The sequence below is a fragment of the Falco biarmicus genome, chromosome 5, assembly GCF_023638135.1.
Source record: "Falco biarmicus isolate bFalBia1 chromosome 5, bFalBia1.pri, whole genome shotgun sequence".
NCBI lineage: Eukaryota > Metazoa > Chordata > Aves > Falconiformes > Falconidae > Falco > Falco biarmicus.
Window position 1 is genome coordinate 10,478,635 of NC_079292.1, and position 23,300 is coordinate 10,501,934.

The 23,300-nt window shown below is 45.1% G+C and overlaps 1 protein-coding gene across 1 annotated transcript; it reads right to left on the reverse strand.

The window, feature by feature from the left end:
• Nucleotides 1-1,383: 1,383 nt before the first annotated feature.
• Nucleotides 1,384-15,375, reverse strand: WNT16 (Wnt family member 16). Its single transcript, XM_056341993.1, has 4 exons — nt 15,129-15,375; nt 14,793-15,037; nt 12,543-12,829; nt 1,384-4,604 (listed from the first exon to the last, which is right to left on the reverse strand). The coding sequence occupies exons 1-4, from the start codon at nt 15,215-15,217 to the stop codon at nt 4,140-4,142; spliced, it is 1,086 nt and encodes a 361-aa protein (XP_056197968.1). The 5' UTR covers nt 15,218-15,375; the 3' UTR covers nt 1,384-4,139.
• Nucleotides 15,376-23,300: the final 7,925 nt, after the last annotated feature.

A 23,300-nucleotide genomic window follows, 5' to 3' on the forward strand; every position in this document is an offset into this window, starting at 1 on the left:
TGCATGACCAGTGCTAATTGTTACTGTTTACTTTACACATATGTTTCACATACTTGTCATTCACCGAAAAGAGGCATTTTGATAGCAATGGAGACAATCTCTGTTTACTAAACATCCTTTGACAAGGGATCTCCAACAGGCAAGGACACGATGGTGTTCTTCAGTTGCCAGTGCATGCACAGGCTGGCACGTGGGCAGACGGACCAGCTGCGTTCCTGCAGTAACTCCTCAGAGTATGTCAGCACTTCAGTCAACAGCACAACTTTTCTCTTAAAATATGCAGCCAGTGCACGTGCATTTCTGTTTTCAAAACAGCATATGTCATTTTCACTTTCAGGTTACTATTATCCTTTCTTCAAAAAGTAAACTTGTGGCATTTTTCATAGGTTTGCTACTTTTCACAAACTGCTGTTCCATGCATAAAAGGGTGGTGTGAGAGAACAGGACAGAGATAAGACCTTTCCCCCACTCAAACTGTGAATGTCTTTCCAATTTTTTTCCTAATCTTGCTTGTTCAGATAAGCACACACGTGACTCCTCTCAAACAGAAAGGATGTATTATTGCAAAGCTATACAAGGGTATTATAAATCTATGTTTTCAAAGTCAACAACCTTGACCCTTCTGTCCCAGCACTGGGAAAAAACCCCATCCTATTAAACTGAGTAAATGAAATTCATCCCAGTGCCATATGCCCACAAAAGTAGCTGAACCACGTATCTTGTACATAGGCTCCTCTTTGAAGGTGAGGGCACGCTGTCTTGCAGATGGTTTTCCCTCTCGCTCTCACCCAAGGAAAGCTTTTCCAGAGTGTGGAAGGAATAAAGGCAGTTTTATGGAATAAATGCTGCAATAGATGTCAGCTAATTCCCGATGCCACTACGTACCCTGATCCTGTTCAGAATTGCTTTTACAGATACTGCCCATCCAGAGCTGCATGGCGCTTAACTTAAAGTGCAGTTTCAGCTGTGGTAGGTAAAGAGGGGGGTCATGCTCCAGTCTCCCCAACACACTCAGCTTCGCTTGTGCTTCGCCCCCCCAGCCCCGACGTTAGTGCAGCAGGAGAGCGAGCAGCAGCCCCCCCAGACCGCATGTGCTTGCTCTCACCGGTGCTCTGCCTTCACTACAGAAAGGGCAATGCCACCTCCCATGAAACAGCTCTCTTCAGCTCCTCAGAGGCAAGATGGGACCTTCGGCTGCCAGCGAAGCTTCAAACCCATTACCTTGCTTGCTCAGCCATTGTAGGTTTCATAAACCAAGTGTGTTACCACTCACCTTTGTTGCCTTTTGTAATTCTTTGAAAAAATAAACTTCCCCCCCCCCCCAAAAACCAGAAAAAATCTTTTATTAACAACATTTAAGAACAAAAAGATATATTTTTTTTTTTTTTAACTAGATGACCTCTCAAAAATAATGCAGTGTTAAATACTGGCTAGCCAAGCAGGCAAGAGACACCCTGACTGCTCTGGCTGCATCATGAGTGCCCCACGTCTCCTTGCAATGCTGTGAGTGCCCTTCCCCTTCAAATCCACAGAAACAGCTCACTGAGATTTTCTCCTGGTGAAATCCCTGAGGCTGATCTTAAATCCAGGAGTCCAGGACCATTTTCTCCCCATTTTCTCCCCTGCCAGGAGTTAAGGCATACAAGAAGTACATTGGTGATTTTCCTTTACAGGTCAGGTGTGTTAGAACCTTTAGGTGCAGGAAAAGCTAAGGTAGTTTTGAGACACAGACTGGGGCTTCTTCAGCAGATCTCCATCTCCCTGCTGGAGCCCCATGCAACAAAACGGTGGTGATCTCAGCACGGAACTCAGCAGCGGTAGGTACGGCGAGGAGCAGTCTCACGTAGGGCAACCAAGGCACTTACCTCTGCCAGTAGCTTGGTGTAGGACAGATGCAGAAAGAGAGAGAGGTGGTCTCTACACCACCTTCATACCAATAGTGAACAGCAGCATGTCCCATCCGTGTGGCTGATAGGTGCTGTGGCACAGCCTGTGGAGCCTGTGGGTTTACTTTCCTTGCTGGAAGATGGGAACACCTGGGGCTTCACAACTTTCTCTTCAGGGTCTTCCACCAGGATGTGTCCTCCCCATCCAAGTTTTCACAGGGAGGGTATTGAATCCTTTGGTGACAGAAACTGCTATGCTGAAAATCCTTCCCACAGATCGCAGATTTTGTGGCCTCAGCATAATTATTTGGCTAGGTCAATGGAGACAGACTGGCCAGATGTGGAGGGAAGGTCCAAAAAGAACCATCAGATAAAGGACTTCTTGGTTGCTGAACTGATGTTCCTAAAACAGTCCACATAAGGCAATGATGTACCACAACACAGGTTTTGTTTGCTTCTTCCTGAGCTACATGTCCAATAAAGAGTGACAGGGAATCTGGTCACCATATTTCATGGGAAAATAAATGTCAATGAGGAAATTAATTCCTCAAAATAACTTGGAAAGCCTCAACCAAACTGTCTAATATGATTTCCTTCTAAAAACTGACTGTTTGTGTGGAATCAGTCAAGGGATTGCAAACCCTTGCAAGTCCCCTTGATGTCAGTGGGAGTTCTGTATTTACCGCTGGAGTTGAGGTTGTAAAATAATTTAAAAGAATAAAAAAAGTACACAGAATAATAATTAGCTGGTCATTTAGAAAATCATAGTAAGTGTGTATTAATTGAAATAATTATAAGCACCCTGATGGTAAAAAAAGAACACATGTAATTCTCTAACTAATTTCCCCCTGCACATGCACATAAAGATCAGTTAAAGGCTACTACAATAGTAATGAATATCTAACAAACAAATGTCAAAGGCTGTATTCTTATCACATTTGTTCTGGAAACCTTTTACATAACTTGCATAATTTAAATATTTACAAAATATAAACTTTCTTGTCTTATCAAAAATAGGTCTTTGCACATTTAAACAACAGAAATCCTTTCACATGTTGCTTTTTAAGCCAGGCATTAAATCACTGCATAAAAATAAACAACCTTTCACAGATGTAAAAGAAAACTGAGCCAACATATGGAGGGGGAGAAAATGTTATCAATAACAGTTTAAATATTTTAGTGGTGTGAGCCAATCCAGAAATTACACTGTGTATGAGGGTGCAACCTAATGAAAAGTTCTAGCTGCTGCTTCTGTAAGAGAAAGCAATGTTTTAAAAAACCTTTTACTTTATGGCAGATTTCTTTGGGCTAAATCTCATATGGATAATTGTGAAAATGATGGTGAACCACCAGTGAGATGGTTGAACGTAGCAGGTGATTGCATGCAGTCCAACAGTGGGGTGATGATCAGCTGATTGTGTGTGCAGATACTGAGGAAATGCCTGCAAAAGGATTTTATTTCCTTCAAATATCGAACTGTATTTCTGTCCCTCCTCAGACCTGTCCTTTCTGCATTTGAAAGACAACCTATAAAAAATCCCGAGGTTGCTATTTGGTACACCGTTCACATTCATCAAGCTGTGCTCCAGCTGCTCTGCTCTGGACACAGCTTGTTCCACACTGACGGACCCTCCTCGTCCACTCAGGCAGTGCCTGGCTCTCTGCAGTCATACGTGCTTCCCCGTACCAGATGCTTTTCTGCATATTATGCAGAAGATAGCTTCCCGAAGGGTTGCAAAGCAAATGCTTCATGGTCAACAGCAGAACACTTCCCCTACCTTTTGCTTTTTTTTAGGCCTGCAGAAATGAACCATCTAGTGGATCCATCTAGTTGCAGTTTTAAAAATACAGACATAAGGATTATATCTTATATGCCCTTTTAACTCTTCAGCCTCTGGCTAACGAGATCTTGAGTTTTCTCCACTACGCCTACTGACCACATCGATCTTCAGGACGTTACGGCTACTAAAGACTTGGAAAGTTTAGGGTCTGTCCCTGCTCATGGATTTACATGGTCATATGTGTCATCAGGCGCCCCTTTCTGTTGTTTTAGCTGTCCCTGCTTGCAGGCTGCTGTTCACTCGGTTGCTCTTTCATATGCCAGATGCTTGGGCTACCCACTGCTTGGCAATGCTGTTCCCCACGAGGCTGATCCCCCCTGCGATCCCACATGGTAAGAGTAATTGCTGCCTGTGCGGCATTGTGTGTACCAAACAGTGCAGGAGGGTTTAGCCGTGTTTTCTGTAATTCCTCTTATTTGCAGGTGTGTACATCAGTCATGGTCTCGCACCTCCGGCAGCGCACGTAGCAGCACCAGACAAACTTGCATTCACACCTTTCCACGTGCCTGACCACGTGGGTATTGTACCCACGCCCACAGCAGAGGAGGTTGCAGCCGTCGGGTCCCTCCGAGGTGCGGTTACATTCCCTTCCCTGAGTCCCAGGAATCCCCAGGTTTTGGTCTTCGACACAGTAATTGGGCGATTTGTTCACATACAGCAGGTCTTCTTTCCCAATTGGTATTTTCCGTTGGCTTTTCTCTTTCCTGCGTAGCTTTTTTTTCAGTCTGTCTGATATTTGTATGCTGTTTTCATACTTATCCTTTAAAAACCGGCCGATCTTTTCAAAGGAAGACATTGTTTTCCAACAAGTTTTCACCGCGCAGGACCCAGAAACACCGTGACAACGGCAATCCACTGACATCAGCTTCGCTACAGCCTGAAAGCAAAGGAAGAACGACATTTGGAGGTGGTCTTCCATTCATTAGGAATACTGCCTGACATCAGTAACACAGAGGTCCCAAAGTATTTGATATTACAGCTACCTTTGCCATTTCAGAGAATGGCAAGCCAGAACACAGGAGGATACGTGTTAGAAATCAGGTTTCCAACTCCGGACCCCCACTATGAGAAGCCAGATCTTCCGAAGTGCTCTGCATTTGCACTTTGCAATGGCAGTAACGTAGCCATACTGAATCACAATAACGAAAACTTGTATTTCTGGCTGGCTTTTCATTCTGGAAAATCCTGAATACCTGAAAGGACATGTCCTGTGTCACTCCTCCCACCGCTGGAATGTAAACAGTTGTCATGGGGAACAGCAGGAGGGGAAGCACGGACAGAGCAGGTAACGGCACTGTTCCCACATCGGAAACATTTACTGGGCAGGTCTATGCCACCTTTTAAGGGTGCCTTGCAGCTACCATCAAGGTCGCTAAACACTCACGACAGTCTGTAACTCAGGCCACAGGAACGGCTTGAGGTCGCACAACAGAGTCTGTGTGACCAGCACGGCTCAGCACCTGCAGCAGCGCAACGTCCAGCCTGGAGGCACCTCGGGGCAGACCTGTGCTGGAAAAGCAGGAGGATGCTCACATCTCTGAGCTCCGCAGAAAGTCTGTCAATCAAAGGAGCCACTATAGCTCAGCAGAGGTGTCTTCAGCTCAGGTATTCTGGAATAGATCTCAGGTGCTTCTCACTTACAGGATCAAGCCCTGTTCTTGTAATTCAGGCATACTAGTACTATCACACATTTCTAGTGTTTCAGTTGCAATGGCTCTATTTAACACAATTTGATAGCTGCATTCATATTACTTTTATAACTTTCAACATTTTCACAAAATTTCCACAGTTATTACCAACATTAAAATGCCCTTAGATGGGCGACTTTTCCACGCCCCTACAGAAGCAAGCACTGGGCTCAGCAGTAACTGTCTGACCAACAACAGCAGTCTGCAGCACTGCGTTAAGCTTTTGCAACACACAAGAATTTTGACTCAGTTTACAGGAGACCAAGCCTCAAAGAACTGGAATCTGTAAACAAGTAGTAATTTTCTTTACATGGGACTACAACTCAGTCAGCAGACAATCAATACAATACTTCCTTCTGGAATATCCAATAATCATAGTATAAAATTATACAATTGTGACACATCTCACATTAGAGTTTGGAAAACTGCAGAGAAGAAATCATCGCATGCACAGATACAGCAAAAGGACAAGGTATTGTAATTTTGGTTTTGTTTTGCTTTACCTTTCCATCAATATACTTTCTGAAGCCATCATGTGGACTCTACGGGCTGCTGGTTAATGGTGTGGAAAGCCCATGTTACCGTCTTCTGTTTTACTTACCTTCCCCCCCATATTTAATTTCCACAATCAAGGCAATTGGGAAATGTAACAGAAAGTGTGACATTTAAATTAACTCAAAGTAAATTTCCCTTGAAATTTCTCATGCAGCAAGGCCAATACAGTTTCAAATTATTCCTCTGTGCAGAAACCACTATTTCCCACAAAATGGGGAAGAAAACACCCCCACCCTCACCATCCCACCCCCAACTTCATGATGTTTATTACATTTCACCCTAAACCTTCCTTTACCCCACAGCCCCCACAAATACTAACTGCCGTCAATCTACATCTTTCTCAAACTGCCTTAGGGAAGAAAAAAATAGAAGCCAAATCTATCCAACTCCCTCCTCTGGTTTTGCCTGAGAAAGAAGTTTCATTTGTGCCTGTTCCTAAGCCTCATTTCTCCGGTGATATCAGAGCCCTGAAATCCTACCGAGCTCTACTGACCCCGTGCAGGACCAGAAATAAACCCAAGTCCCAGGCTGCCTGTTTGCCACTCAGGCAGCACAAATGCCATCCTCAAATTTTCAGAGCTAGTCAAGGCACGGAGCAGATAAAATGAGCTGTTTCTACCCTGTGTGTTAAACTGGGACTTTTCCTCATGGTGAATGTGGTCACCGAAGTTTAGGAGGAATGCAATGGGGTTAAATCCATTGATTTCGTTTGGAGCTGAGGCCTCCTGGCACATTCTGCCACAAAGTTATTGACGCAAGCCTGAGTTGGTATTTACATATAACTCTACAAACATTATTAAAAATACACATGACCAAAGTGTTTGCTTGCAGTCACATCTTTGGTGAATGAACAAGACCTATTTGTTGGCAGAGGTTACTACGGAAGCCAAACAAGCAAGGCATTCAAAGAATTAGCATTAAAGAGTAGGTGGATGGCCTGACCTAGTACAGCCATTTGCCTTTGCAAGCTACACCTGGTGAAGCGATGCACCGGTACAGGAGGTATTTCCAGATGCTGTGGATCGCTTTTGGGATTGGAGAATTTTCCCTATCCTGGAAGAAATAAGAACATTGCAACAAGCAGACCCTCACCCCAGAGCACATGTAGACTCTTTCAATGGCAAATCAACCGGCAGTAATTCTGGTGGGTCGTTATCTTCTCTCCTTCACAGGTTAGTTTCTGTTTAATAGAACAGACTTGACCTTGAGCTTGTATTTCAAGAATCTATCAATAAGGAAATCACTGGGTAGTCAGAATATGCATCGTTAGGATGTAACAGTGATTAAGGCAGATGAGAATTTGAGATCCAAGGACAGAAAGTCTTAGAATAAAATGTCAAGGAAAAAAAGAAATACAGTATCAGAAGGTAAATTTTACACACAATTTATGAACAAAAGGGATTTAATAATATTTTCCAGTTTCTAATGATTAATTATTTGTATCAAGGCAAATAACTAAAATCTCAAGATACTTTGAAACCACTTTGTGCTATAAGATTTATAAGGTTACAGGTGTAATCCTTGCTTTCACTGCAGTATGACAGGGTAACAACTAGGGAAGAAACAACAGGAGAAAAATATAACATTTCGCTTGGATAAAGAAGTGCACTTCCAAACCTGCTGGAATCAGGCATAATAAAATCTGGATGAAGCAGAAGGATCCAGAAATTGTCAGAAGAAGCAATGGACATACCTGCTAGGTGCTAAGGGTAAGTTACTTCCAGGTGGGCAAGCAGCCCAGCAGATGACACTCAAGAGTCTTTCTCTAAGGATGAATTAATGAAAATAAAGTGAGACAGACTTTCCAAACAGGAGCAGAAACTGATGCTGGAGTCTTGGGCTGTTATCAAATTACAAAAAATGCAGCATATATTATCAGTGTATGGCCAATCAGATGAATGCAAGAACTACAAATGTGAGTGTGGAAGGACTGAGAACATCCACAGAAGTTACATACATTTGCGTTTTTATTCTGTGCTGCTCAGGATTCTCACAGGGAGCTTTGATGCACTCTGTTTTAGAATGATTGATGGCGTCATCACAGTTGCACATGACCCCAGGCTATTGCTTCCTAGCTGCGAGGATGGGCAAGTTTTCTGGTTGAACTCAAGCGTATCTTGGGTTGCGTCTACTGCCAGCACAGGGAACTGACATACTGCTTTGGCTGATCACAACACACGCCACTGTATCTCAGGCTGTCACGTGAACTTTAATGAACAAACTCCCATAGTTGAACATCTGGCAAAATTTAGGAGCTGGTATCTTCTCTTGCTGTTTTCTTGCAAAGATGGTGCCTATAGAGCCAACGCAGCCTTGTGGTGGGATGCAGCTGCAGTGCACGCCTGTGTCTCAGCAGCCCTCGGAGTTACTGGGATGCAGAGTTACTGTGAGCGTGACTTCCAGACTGACTCCACCACCAGTGCTCAGTTCCACACCTTTAGATTCACAGAGTGATTTTTTTTTCAGTTATTCATGAAACTGTGAAAGGACTCTCCCTAAGGAACAAAATTTCACGGACAACTTCAGAGGAGCAATGTTACTCACAGAAACACAGTGGATAGAAGTGTCCTGTGCGAGCTGGGGCAGGTTTTCAGGTTTCTTTAGGCAGGTCATGGAAGTGACTGAGTGCTTGTGGGAGATGATTTGTGTTGAACTGAGCTGGATCCACGCGCGTTGCATCCAGCTACAAACCCACCTGAGCAGCTCCTCTTGCCCCTGTTGCCGCTCGTTGCCCTCAGCCCTGGTGGTTCTAGTGCAACAAGAGTGCAGGGTTAAGTGATGAATACAGTGCTGAATACTGGTCTGTGTTAAAAAATACCCTGTAGAAACTTCTTTAAACTGACTTCCTTTCACTGCTCCAATGCAATTAACAGAGGGAGCAGTGTGGGGTGGGAAGGTGTAGTTTGAGCAGGCGGATGGGCAGAAAGCAGAGACTGGTCTGCAGCGAAGGAGTGTCAGTGGATCACAGTTTGTGTACCCCTCAATGCCAATTAACACTTAGTAGCTCCAAGCTAAGCTCTCTGTTTGCAGGCACTTTCTCAGCAGTGAGACAGGGGCTGCCAGTACTTGTTTTGCAATGGAAACTGATGTCTGCGATCAAAATCCCAATTTAAGCCGCCGGTAGAACTAATAGGACTACTGATGAAGACAAGCACATATCCTACCGGAGGTACAGCACTTTTAAGAACACTTGCAGACTGCTGATGGGTCTGTTACTAACCCACAAGTATCAGTAAAAATAAAACTCTCTGATGAGACAAGATATTGCAGTGTCAGAACACAAGTCCTATAGATCAAATATATTTCCACAAGTGGAAAACTGAGCAGAATTATTCCATCAGTAAAAAAATACCAATACAATAACAGTCAACCCATAGTGCCTGACTCCTCTCATCCTTTTATATAAGGAGCAGAGGTGCCCAAGTCACGGATGCACATCTAAGTACACTGAACTTACAGTGCTAAAAGATTACGAACATTTATCTTGTGGCAGAATAAGGAGTGAAATCTGGATCTTCTGAGGTTCAGGTTAGTATCCTAAACAGTGGTCAACTCAGTCGAAGGATCCTTACTATTTTAAAATAATTGATATATGTTGGATTTAACTATGAGATGTAGAAATGTAAAATCACACTTTGTATGGAAGTGGGAAAGGAACAAGAGAATTCTACACATACCAGTTCCATTAGTAAGTCCAAACAAATACAGAAGTATTGTCCCTGAAAGACGGCTCTTGCAAGACACAGAACAAGGAACATGATAGTATTTGCTACAAAAGGTCATAAGGTACCAAAATATATTGCAAAAAATCCTTCTTGTAAGCACCAAAACACAAAGGTCAACATTTTCCAACATCTAGTTGAGGATTTTGAAACTACAAAAATGAAGAGATCTGCTGAACTTTACTTCAGCTAATATTGCTGCTAGAAATCCCAAGAACCAACAATAAACATTCTCTTTCACTCCGGACAGTGGTAAAAATTTTTGCTTTACCATACAGTTTGCCATTAAGTTACAAAACATTTGTGTATGGAAGCTGACTACTCTGTGTGTTTTCTTCCAAGATAATGAACAACAAATATACCATTGATACAAAATCAGTGAAATAAGGGTCTTCTGGTCTTTCAGGCTTGTAGTGGATGTTTTTTTTAAAAAACACACAGTGTCTCAGAAAGGGAATGAGCGTATGTATCATGCACACCAAATAAGCCTGTGACAGCTTGCTAGAGAGCTCAGGATCATGAAAAGCCTGAAACCCCAAAAGGTCCTCAGGACCTAATAGATTCTGTTGGGCCAGATTCTACCACATTGCCAGAGACTGACAGCCTAGTCTAAAACACTGACATCATGATGTCCCATATGGTAAGAAGTACCACTCAACACAAATAGTAGTAGAAGATACTATAGCTGCCCGACATTAAAGACGTGGACTCAGAATTTATTATATCTTCATGCGTACAGCTGACACCTAAGATAACTCAGATCCTGTTCAAAAATACCATTCATGGCAAATGAAGACTCACTTAACCACATCTTCCAATCCCCTGTAGCTTTAGCTCACTGTTAGAAAATACGTTCTCTTGAGCTGAATGCACAATTCCCCTTTGCCAGTCCGTCCTTCCCCTGTGACGTGGGCGGCTCAGCTGTCTGTGTGACCGCTACAGATGAGATCAGGGGACAGATACAACTTTAAAGAAAGCAACACCAAAAGTCTCTCTCCTAGGTATTCTGGGGGGTGGGGGGCAGGGGGAAGGGGGGCAAGGAGCGGAGGTGGTTAAAGCCGAAGGCTCCAGCCGGTTGTGCTGGCACACCTGCAGCAATGAGTGACGGGCACAAGGAACGGTACGAGAAGAGCACAAAACACTGTCACCGAAGACAGAAGGACAGCAAACTACTGCTGCTGCTAACATCAAGCTAAAGGCAGACAAGACAACAGGGTATCACAGAAAAGACCTGTGTCGCTGTCACCAGAGCACAGAAAAAACATCTTTCTCTTTGAAGCGCCTCTGGAGCCTTGCAGTCTTCTTCCCTACACTTCCACTGTCACCCTAATCCGAGTAAATGGCACTGTCTAATGACAAACATGAGTATTAAAACAAAAATTCCTATCTGTACTGTCTACTAAAAATCATTAAAAAAGAGAGAGAAGTTTACGGCAATTATTATATCCTCCCTTAACTACCTCTCTCTACAAATGTGATAGATGACCCTTTGCTCTTTCTCTAAGGAAGTAATCATTTAATCTTCTGTTCTTATTAACATCCCCTACTACACAATACCAACCACCCTTCCTTGGAGATGATTTAGCTGACTGCATCTAATTAAACTCATAGTAACTGTTCTCAGCATCTAATCACGTTTAACGTTGCTTCTTCTACTTCAGCCCTGAAAAGGGCCTATGTCCCTGAAAGATCTTCCGGCTTTCCAACTATATAACTCAATGAAATTAAATAGCATGTGTTACCTTGTAAACTGCAAAAGTTAGTTTAAATTAAAATACTTTGCAATGATACTACCATGGCTCTTATGCTTACTATGACTATTCCCTGTCTATGCTGGATAGGAAAGTTGTTTTCAGTAAAACCCACTGATTCTGATTCTGGCTATAGGAAATTACTGAGTTACAATGGAGTCCATCAATATGGGTAGTCAAAACCAGAGGGTCTCCATTTCTTTTCTTTAGTTACAGCTGTGTCACCGAGCAGAACAGATTTAAAGTGTTATGGGGCCAGAAAGAACCATTAAACCCTTATGAAGTTAAAAACTCCAAGGTAAAGCAGAGAAAGTAATTTTCAAGCAAGAACCAGAATCCAAGTCTCTGCCGTTCTGGATGTAAGCCCCAAGCACTAAATTATGGACTCACATTTCCCTGTACGGGCTGTTTTGCATCCTCTGCAGAACAGGACAGGAGGACCCGATGTCACCCACCCACTCACACTTTTCCTCTGCAACCGTGGGTTTGAAGCCCTTTTGGCTGAAGAAGAGTTATCCAAAACCAGTCTCCTCTCACTTCTCTGATGACTTCCCTAACCAGTGAGCTACTTTAAAGTACAGGTGTCATTTCCATCCTGCCTTTTAAAAGAAAAGTTTAACTCTGGATTTCCTCTCTGAACAACTTTAGACTTCTGCTCTCAGCTGGGGACTCCGGACTGTGGGTGGGTAACAATGCCTCCTATCCAGTCTGCCTGCTCATTCAGGATTAGAGAGAATTAAAAATGCAGGTCATGATAAAAACAGAATAAACAGTGAAGAAAATCCTAATGTATTATTATGCTGGTTACAAGACTATTTCAAGTTTGTTACAGATTATCAAATACCTGATTAAAATAACTTGGATTAGCATGTCAGGTCTAATTCTTATTTTGTGGATTTTATTATAACCTGTGGAGTTTACTTAGCTAAAACTAGCTCTGATTCCCAGTTTGTATGCGTTTGCTGTGGCGATGTCAGTGCTGCTCTTGCCATTGCCACCATCTGTACCTGGAGTCAAGGACTGGCCTCGTTCGGTTGATGCCACTTTGTCAACGCAGGCGAACATGCAACCGCTGTCACTTCTGAACGGTGACACCTACCTGCCTGCCAGCCTCGTTGTTGTGCAGGTTCATCGCTGCCAGTCCGCTCCCGCTCTTGCCTGTTACGTTCTTCATGGGCACATCCAGGAACTTTCTGCTGAACGACATTCCGTAGTGGATATCATCAGAGCAGCCGCCCCAGTGCCAGCCCTCGCTGGCTGAGCCGCCGTGCCGCAGGTTCGTGTCGCAGGAGCACTCGGTCATGTTCCCTGCGCTGCACGATCGTGTCACCGAGTGCACGAGGCCCGCTGACGTCACTGCGTATATGAACGCGGTCTCCTTCGTGCCTACAAAGCAAGGCACGAATATATTACTTCATAACTCCCTCTCACTACCTTCCTGGCGGAGCCATAGAAAGCGATTTTACAAGCCAGACTATTATTAAAAGGGAACAGTCACAAGTTTAAAGCCATCCCAGCTTGGTCCGTGGAGTTAACTTGTTTAAAGGAGCAGATATTCACTTCCAAGAAAGACTTTGGGGCCTCTCCATATGACCATGCGATTAACAGTGCTGTTTCTGGCTGCTTGTACCATGCGATTTTTGGTAACTCCTTTCTAAATCTGGTTGGGAACTTTATTTGCCACATAAACTTTCAAGCCATTTAGCTTTAATAATAATAAAAAAACCCAACCCCCAAACAAACCACGCCCCCAATCCCTTACTCCCCACTCTGCTTTTCACTATTTCTATTGATTTGAAGAAGGAAGAAAAGGTTAGTTCAGATCTCGGAGGAGGAACCTGAAGCTGTCAGGAACCCAGGTTCCTTTGGTGCAGGGCCAGAACTTACCTCATGCTAAATTTAGCAGACATAGAGATTGTTCTAATTCACAAAGGCTGCAAACAGTCCCAAGAATCTTAAACCAGGCAGAAATCAGGATGGCACGAGGGTATTTAGGCTACGTGCTTTTCCTAGAACAAGCTGGCCATGGGAAAGTCAGCAGTATAGAAAGCCTTGAACTGTTACACTATACGGCAGATGAATCCTGGAGGGACCTGCCTGGGCCTCCTAAGCCAGCCCCGTTCTCTGAGACTTCTGGTATAACGAAACACAGATCTTTAAACCGTGTGCAGCAAACTGAAAATCAATGACTGGCCGTTAGCTGTAGCTAAAGCTTCACTGTGCTGATTTTCAGTGTTGTAAAAACAATTTGTTATTTCCAGTCCCCCAAGTTTCTGCTCACAGGCAGGGAAGTTTCTTTTGCTTCTCCCGTTTGCATTAGTCTGTGGTGCTGGTACCACCATAAAATGCTTCCACAGGGCATGCTAGTGAGGCTTTGTGGGATAGCGGTGACACTCTGTAGACACAAGGGTCTACAGGAACAGTCCTTCCCATTTACAGGAGGACTAACACACACTACATATGGCTACACACAGTAAACTGCTCCCTGGTTGTTTTGTTTGTTTGTTTGTTTGTTTTTCTTTTCCTTTTAGGAAGGTGCCTGACTTTTTATTGCGCATTTTACATTTTCATGGTTAGTTTGGCACTTTTTCACTGTTGTAGTATGAAGCGAAGATTGCACAAACACAAAATGAAGTACTGCAATACATCAGTTCACATCAATGGCTATGCTGAAATCATGGAGCACAGCACTCAAACACCACTTGCAGGATCAAGACCTTTGATACTGCCATTTCATACAAACAAAATGTCCCTCTTTCAGTGTAAATTTCAGTAATTCCCATTTTAGTTCACGCAATGAAAGCAGCTTTGGTCTTGCTGTGCCGAGCAATACTGCCTAACTGAGCACACGTGATACATTTTTGAAGCAATTCACGTCACCTGTGGTGCTGCACGCAGACTTTTTACCTGCAGTCAAATGCCCTTTTTGAAATCCTGTGTGTCATTACCCCACTCATTTAGTAATTATGACATAAGGGGATGAACTCGACATCAGCCTAAGAATAACAGCATTTCAACACAGTTAAGTGGATGTAGTTAAGGGCACCGTCACCCGCGGACGTCTCAAGCAAGTATCGCAAGCAGCAGCGGCAAGACTGCTGGAAAGCCAACGGCAGGCTCTGTCTGCTCGGCGCGCTTCGGGTACCCGCGGGAGCCTCCCGGGGCGGTGCGGGGCCCGCCCGCCGCGACGGCGCTCCCCCGGCCGGCTCTGCGGCCGCTCCCGACGCCCGCCCCGCGGCACCCCGAGCCCCGCCGGGGGCAGCCGGCCGAGCCCCCGCCCCTCCCTGCCCCGGCGGGCCGGCGGCGGAGGCACCTGCGGTCCGGCGGCCCCGCCGGGGCGGGCACTCACCGCTGCTGAGCTGGTGCCCGAAGGCGGCGGCGGCGGGTCCGCGGCGGGCGGCGGGCGGCGAGCGGCAGTCCCAGCGCTCGTGTCGGAACTGGCTGCGGCACTCCCGGAGGCCCAGGCGCGCTCCCTCCCGGATGGCGGGCACCAGCTCCGGCTTCTGCCTGCACAGGTCCTGCTGCCGGCGGCTCAGCGGCGGGCTGGCGCAGCCCGGCTTCTCCGGCCCGCCGGCGGCGGCGATGCCCAGCCACCTGCAGAAGCAGCCCCCCCGTCAGCGCCGGGCCCGGCGGACGCGAGGGGACGGGCGCCGCGCAGCCCTCCCTCCCGCGCCCGGCTACTCACATCCAGGTGCCGCCGGCGGCGGCGGGGCAGAGGGCGAGCAGCAGCGCCGCCCGCAGCAGGCACGGTCCGAGGGGGGGCCCGCGCCCCATGGCCGCCGCATCGAGCCCCGCCGCGCCGCCGCTGCCCGCCGCCCGGCGCCCCGGCCGGCGGGGACCGAGGGGGATGATCGCCAGCGGCGCCCCCCGCCTCGGCTCTGTCCTGCTCGGGGGGCGGAGGGCAGCTGGCGGGGGAAGCCCGGGCCGTCGGAGGGCCCTCCCGGGGAGGCGGGCGGGGAAGCACAGGCAGCGCTTGGCCCCTTCAAGGTGAGAAAGTTGCGTTCGACGTTCGCCCCGGCTCTGCCCGCCCCGCCCGCGCATTGGCCGCCCGGGGGCCGGGGCGGGCCGGGGCGGGCCGGGGCGCGGGGGCTGCGCACCGCTCCGCTCCGCACCGCACCGAACCACATCGTACCGCACTGCACTGCCCCGCTCCGCACCGCACCGCTCCGCGCAGCACCGCCATGTCCCGGCCGGGAGCGGAGCGGCTGCGCGCCCAGCCCCTGCCGCGCTGCCCCTGCCCCGGCGCTGCGTGCGGCTGCGGGGGCTGCTGGCGGGGTCCGGGCGCGACAGCGCGGGGCTGCAGGCAGGGAACCTGTGGGTCCGCAGTGATTTCATCCGCAGGGGGAAGAGGAGGCACAAAATACTGGTGTTAAGCAATCGCGACGCTCCCTACACTTTATACTCAATTTTTCCTAATAATTTGGCGGTATTCACTAACTGGCTCCAGAAGGCAGCGTCAGTATTCATCAGGACAGCGTTTGTCCGCTCCTGTTAACTGCGGTGAGGCGGCCTTATCAGCGGCTACCTCAGTAATTTTTAGTTACTCATTTTACGCATTAAAAGCCAAGGAGTCAGCCGGCACCTGATGAATAGCTGCTCTTGGCAGTCTGGCTGCTCAGGTCCTCCTTGATCACAACGTATTGCTGCATCCATGTCAGTGAAACACCTGAGCTAAAAATAATCCGGATAAAATGGCAGCTCTGTAAAGGCTTTGATTTGACACAGCTGTAAATTAGTGAAACGATTCTTGTGGACTGACAACAGCTTCAAGTAAAGAGCACAATAAATCGTCTCGAATGACAGATGTACATTTTTAAGAGTACAACATGTTGAGAAGCAATCACATAAATGTGGTGTTCCCCCTGTATTTTTCCCCATGGATGTGCTGAGATATTTTAAGAGCACAGGCTGTGGTACATTTAAATCTATAAAATTATGTCTCCTTCCTACTTTGTGCTCATTTGTGTGCTCTTAAACGCTCTCCAAAGCATCGCCAGTTTTGGGCAGATGCCGTTGGACCCCACGAGCTATTTAAACCTTCTGATATGGCTTGTTTTCTCTGTTCTGAATTTTAGTCTGGAGAACATCTGCTTGTGGTTGCAGTGGAACTTCGTCCAGAGTGAGGGAAATGGATGGAGGACGACATCGGACCACAGGGAACTGGCCATGAAACAGGCCTGAACCAGCCAAAACTGTGTGGGCTGTGTCAGAGAATTATCTAATTATTCCAGGACACATGGTTTGTTTTATCCTCATTGCTGCTTCCTGGCTCCGCCTACTAAAGTTAATTCAAAGCCCTGGTCTAGCAGACGAGTGCTTGTTTGTGCTTCTTGATCTGCTATCTGCATTTATCATCCACTCTGAAACAATTTTTTTCCTGGCAGTTCTTTTAACAGGGTTCTTCTCTGTGGGTTTTTTGGGTGTTTGGGTCTTTTTTGTGTTGTCTTGTTTTTGTTTTTGTTTTTAATTATTATAGGGCTTTTCATCTGGATTTCTTATATGTGGATTTTTCCCTAGAAGCTGAAGAATCTTATGTGCTACTAACAATGTCAGATTTAAATGAAAAAAAATACCCATTTCAAAAATGCCAGTCCTACTTGTAGCATATTTTATATATGATACCATAAATAAATTACCTCTCTGTTGGGTTCTTATATGCTGGGGTCTGATTTTGTCTACAATAGCTATTAAGTAGTATGGAAAACCCTTTGATCTTACACACTTGTGTGAAGTGAAATGGTTGCAATTTGGAGGGCTGATGCTTAAAAAATAATAATATAAATTGTAAGGCAGTTCTTGAGATCATCTGGTTCAATCTCTAGCAGTGACTGGAAGCAAACCACATTTTCCCGCGACCATCTGATTTAAAGAAGTTTGGATTAATATGTATTTGTGTCCTAACCCCCGTCTGCCTCTCTTCCCATCTGTTTGCCTTACAACCACTTGCCAGTTGCCCACAGCCCCTGCACCTCCTCTCTGGCTGTCGCAGCCTGGTTCCCCACCAGATCCCCCAGCCTTTGCCCTTCTCCTCCCTCTCAGCCTCCTGCCTGCCACTTACACCACCTCTCTTTTTAATTCCCTCCAGCAATACTCTCCTCTCTGGTCACAAGCAGCACACAGAGGAGTATTTCTACTACAGAGATATGTGTCTGTACATAGGCCGGTTGGCTACTGGGAAGGGAAGGGCAAACAAATTGCTTTGCAAATGATGTGCTTTGCAAACATGCAAGGGGACACAATTTGGAAATACCTTGCTGATCTACTAAAAATTATTGAAATTTACCAAATGTTTCTGAAGCCTGTCATTCTAATTCACTGTTGCTTCAGAGCCCTCTGTGAATGGCTGGAAGGCCATTCACTCCATGACAGACAGCAACGTGAGTGTGATGCAGACACAATGAGCCAGAATCCAAGCCAAGGTCAAGTCCCAAGCCTCAGTGATCAAAATTTGCAATGAATCAAGGAAAATAAATTGGACTTACTGCTTATCTTACTTTCTTTGGCCAAGGTGGGGATATCTGTGGCTATTCATACTAAAACGCCCACATTTTTCTATTTTAAAAAGAAGACCATAAACTGTTGTTAAAAGGAAAAAAAGAAGGAAATGTGTCTAAGCTGAGTGGTATTTCCTAACTGGACATTTAGGAATTTACTGTTTAATGATTACTGATGTGATTTTGATGGAGTCAATTACAGATACACGTATTTTCCATTCAGTGTTAGATAAGGGAAAATAGTCTGTTGTGTAGAATCTGCATGAATAAGTAGATCACTTGACAGATCATATGCTTCAGGGGTAGACAAATTATCTCTTCAAAAAGTCAGTGGCTAGTGCTCTCACTACAATTGAGGTCTGACACCTTATTTACTAGATGCAAGTCTATACAACGTTTACTTCTCCTAAACAAGTCATCACTTTTGAAAGCTTCATTCCAACTATTTTCCTTCTTCTGGAACTTCTGATGCCCAGCAAAGACATGAATATAACACAGAAAACTGCATTATCCCACCTATACCTATGGGCCCTAATGACCAGTGAGGGCATTATCCTCATATATATATTAAAAACCAAGCAGCCATCCAAACAGAAACATCTCCTGTATACTCTAAATCAGGTTATCACTTCAGATGTGAAATTTATCATGTTTGGTGACCAAGCACAAATTCTCTACTTCTAATGTAACAAACTTGTTTTCGATCCAGCTCGGCGCCTGGCTGCATGATGGTGCCCATCAGCCCTGTGAACTGCGGGTGTGTTGAGTCTTTGCATTGAAGAAACTGGAACCGTGTCAGCAACATAGTGGTACCCCCGCAGAGCTGTTGCACTGTGGGGGCTGAGAGACTAACATACCCTCAGCGAGAAAGGTCGTGAGGAGAGATGTGCAGTGAGATCCTAGACTTCATGAGACGATGTCTCAGCAGACAAGTCTCCAGGACCTTGGTAAGGTCAGGCAAGTAGTGGAAAGGAAGTTAGAGAGGAAAACAGAGATGCCCCTTCTCCAATGCATAGTTCCTGGACCTCCCTCTGCCTTTTGTCCAGAGGTTTAACATCATTGCTGTTATCAGTGTTATTTTCCATTTTAGTATGTGTAGCTTGAAAGCACACAGATCTCTTGCTAATTTACACCTGGCACGCTGGGTTCACAAATGACTGGAACAGCAGTTACAGTGCCTCCAGTAATGACACGGTGGCAGATGGAGAGCTCACAAATGTGTAATGATTCCAAAGCTACCCTTCAATATTATCTTTATAACAGCTGCACAACACACTATACAAAACCTCATTTTCTATATGCTTGGGAATAATGGAGAAGTAGGAAGGCAAGGAAAGAGCAGGCTTCTCACAATCCCTTCAGTCCTTACCAAAAAATCCATAAGGAAGCTAGTGTAGCCTCCAAGTAAGTTTTCTGGAGCCCGTAACTCCGGATAGTTGCTGAAGCAATTGCTGAGCAGACCTCCTGGCATTCTGCATAAATTGGTGATGTGCTGCTGGAAAGCCAGGGCTTAGGAAGAGGCGACTCAGTCTGACCTTGCGGTCTGCTGCTGCCTGTGGTCGCAAATCTGAAGACAGTGTCCTGGACTTACCCATGTTTACATGAGTGCTTGAGATCTGCTCATATTTTGGGGGATTCTGGAAGAAGATACGGGCTTCTTCTGAAGTGCTGCTGGCAAGTTCTGTTCTTTGACATGGACAGTCTAACTGTAAGTGTTTTCTAGAGTTACTCCAGAAACTCCTGGCATACCAATATTAAGTAAAATGTGTCAAGGGAATGCTGATAAAGCTTCAAAGCATAACTAAGAGGGGTGTGAAAGATGTGGGAAAAAAACACCCCTTTTTAATTCTGTTTTCACCCACATCCTACTTACAACTAAAAATTAAAATTAGTAGTGAAATCGTATTTGATAACACTGCGTCTTTATGCCATGAATTAATTTCCCTGGTTGTTTTGAGGAAGATGGGAAATGCTTTAGGAGACGTGATATTATGAAAAATGAAATCGTTCACTGACATAAAATTTGATTACTATTTTTCTTCATACTTAGAGCAGCATTATTTAAACTTTTTTTAAAAAAAATTTTGTACATAAAGTGTATGAGATCAGAGGAGGGTTGGTGCTGCTGGCTGGTGTTGCAGAACTTCTAGGAGGTAATTATGGAGTCTGATGAAAACAGGAGCTGAAGTCTATGGAAGAGCCCAAGTGACTTTAGTGGGGAGGAGATGTCTGGAAGTACTATATAGTTTTTAAATCACACTCCCCAAGTTGTAACACCACTGCTTCATTGCCGTGTGTGGAAGCTTTATACAGAAGTTCCCGCAATAGGCAGGATAAGATACTCTGGTTGTGTGCACACGTGTGCGTGTGTGGGTGTACACACTTCTTGTGTGCGCAGAAGTGGCAGGCTCACAAGGAGCCCGCTGCATTTTAGGTATGCAACAGGTAGAGGAAAGAGAGGAGCTGCTCCCCTAGGAGCAGCACTGGCTACAGCTCAGTTCATATTCCTGCCCCAGCTGCTAATTTGCATTAATGCCTTCCCTCGCAACTCTTTTATAGCAATAATTTTCTTATATCTCATAACAGCGACATGATTCGCATGTGCAGAACTATTGCCATCCTGTGATGAGAAAGCTGAGATTCAGGTATTTAATTTGTTGGTGTCAGACGGCACACCATCATCAAAGCCATGACTAAGAACTTAGTTTTTCATTGCTAATTCAATTTCTAATGAGATAGTTACTTATCTTTTGAGTGAGGATAATGATAGAAACAGTAGAAACCGCTCTGTAACTGTCGTAACACAAAGCCAACACTCAGTTTATTACATTCTCATTCACTGAAGCATGAGTGTATGCCTAATCCATAAAGCATTTGGTCCAGTCATTTGGCTACTTGCATCATACACGTGAACTTACCTACAAGGTCCGTTTCAAAAGCTTAGGAAGAAATGGAAGGGGATGGCATTGTGATGACAACCACAGGATGCTTGTAGTCACTGCTACCTGCAATGTGGTGGTGATGGGAAAAAATGCATGGCCTAATTTTTTAAGTTAATGGCCTTTCAAGTTACAGGACAACATCTAAGAAATCCCAAGCGTGGGATTCAAACCATTCATTACACATACTTTCCCTCAGTTTCAATGATCTTGCCCATTTCAGTGTACTAATTTAATCTTTTCTGCTTCAGAATTTTTCCTTTAGACCCCCAGTAATACTCGCTTCATGTATTGCCCCATTCCCACTTAGCACTTTTTGATCAATAAAAATAAAATAAAAATAAAAAAACCCATACAGTTTTGGGAAATCCAAGACCCGTGTACAATTATATCTCTTTACTGATAATGGGCACATCAGAACTTAAAAATCAAGGTGCAAGAAACTCCCTAGTAAGAAGGTAACCTGTCCCTTCATAAAGGTTCATGTTAATGTGAGATGGTTACAGGCTGCCTTGAACTAGCACATTTTATATCACTTCCCAAAGTTTTGATTGGGTTAGCTGATAGACATCAAATCCTTCCCTGAATCTTTCTGAATCTCGCTAAATCAGTGTTACGTGTTACCTGTTTCCTGATTCACCTTCTGATTTCCTTTCCTTTGCGATCCCCTCCTCTTTTTCTAACAACTTTTTTTTTTTTTTTTTTCTTTTGGGGGCTGGGCCTTGCGCTGGAGTATTTGAACCCACTTAAACCTTTTAGCACTGTTGTCACAGAGAGTCTTTCAGGTTTGGAAATCTTACACTTGTTATATCCATGCAGCTGTGATATTTATCCACCATTGCACCAGGCAGGGTGGTTGTGGTTTAACAGTGTGTGTAGCCGCAGGCAAGGTGCCAAAGTCTACAGGGTTTAGGCTGTCCCAGACTAATTGAACCCTCTGCTAAACTGGCGAGTTATCAAAGTAGCTGGGATTTGACATCTCAGCAACCTTGTAATAGCATAGACCTAAATCATGCAACAGTTAAGGCTGCGGGGGATAAAAGGGTATAGCTTAGGTTGTTCGGGGATGTTTTTTTGTGGTTTTATACCCTTCCTGCAGGTAGTTTCTCATAGTGCTAATAATTATTTATTTGAAAACTCACTTTGACTCTTGTCTTCAGGGAAGTTTGAGCAGTTCAACAGCTGCAAAAGTCTCCAGTGACTACCAGTGAAAATGGGGTCAGTGTGGAGCTCGAGCACCTACAATTTCCTCTACTCATGTGAGCAGAGGGGAGTATCTCTTAGCTTGGCATGGGCACTAGTAAACCTTCCTTGGGATTCAACCCAGAGAGCAGGGCAAGGAGAGGCAAGAGGGAGGTTGTGGTCCGATGTCGCCCTGGAGGGTCCAGGTGATGCCAGGACTCCATAAACACCAGCAGCAATGAAGGAAGGGTCTCAGCCCCTTCAAGGAGCAGTGGCTAACCCTGACCCCACCAGTGGAGTTGGGCCATTTGTCCCTCCCTCTGCCTTTCCTTGCCCATCCTGCAGAGAGAGGGCTGCTGCCCCGAGGGCTGCGATCTCTTGCTGGTTGCAATTCCTGTGGTATGCAAAAGATTCCCCAGATGAAGCGTAAAGGAGCTCACAAACACAGCTGTAAAATTAAGTGCTGCAGTGCCATAAATATCTGTTTTTAATAGCACACACAGTATTAGGTTTCCCACTTGAATGAACAATTTATTTATAGCCTCAACACCAAGTTAATGACTTCTTCTGTCTAGAAATTAGGCATATTGATATACTTTCAATATGCTTATGGCAAATGCTTTCAACTCTTGTTATTGCTTAGAAAATTCAGTTATCTTGTGATTCAGAATTTTCCTGCCCTCTAGGTAGTGAAGGACAACAGGAAGGCCCATCAAGTCTTTTAATTTCTCATTGCACAAATGAGAAATACTAATCTATTTTATATCCTAGGTATCCTGAGCAGTGGTGGTAGAATTTACTCCGCCTTATCACTCTGCCCCCCAGCTGTGCTTGGTACTTTCGTGTGTGAAAGCCTAACAGGTGCTTCCTTACTGTTGCTGATTTTTTTTTTTTATTTATCTATGGCTATTTCTACAGAAGTGATTAGGAAATATGTCTGGCTAATGAAATTTGAGGGTAAGCTATGTATGATTACTCAGAATAGCTTTCCAGTCTCAGACATCCCATTATCTGTGTTTTAGTGGAAGATACACCCACTTCAGCCGCACCCTGGGAGGTGTTATCAGCAAGGGTCCCAAGAGAGTCTGTTCATTCATGGACAAACAACACAATGAGATACAACAGGCCTTGCCCAAGACCAAAAAAAGAAGGGAAAGTAAGCCTGTTTTCTGGAAATGACTATTGCTATCTTCACTTCATCTTGCATTTTCCAAGGCTTGTTACACTTCAATATCTGTTGGA

Bases quoted from the DNA above. Each gene is read 5' to 3' on its own strand.
- WNT16 (XM_056341993.1), bottom strand. From the start codon at position 15,217: ATGGGGCGCGGGCCCCCCCTCGGACCGTGCCTGCTGCGGGCGGCGCTG. The intron at 12,830-14,792 runs GTGAGTGCCCGC...CTTGCTTTGTAG, and splicing joins CGGGCACCAGCTCAGCAGCG to GCACGAAGGAGACCGCGTTC. The intron at 4,605-12,542 runs GTAGGTGTCACC...CTTTGCTTTCAG, and splicing joins ACAACGAGGCTGGCAGGCAG to GCTGTAGCGAAGCTGATGTC.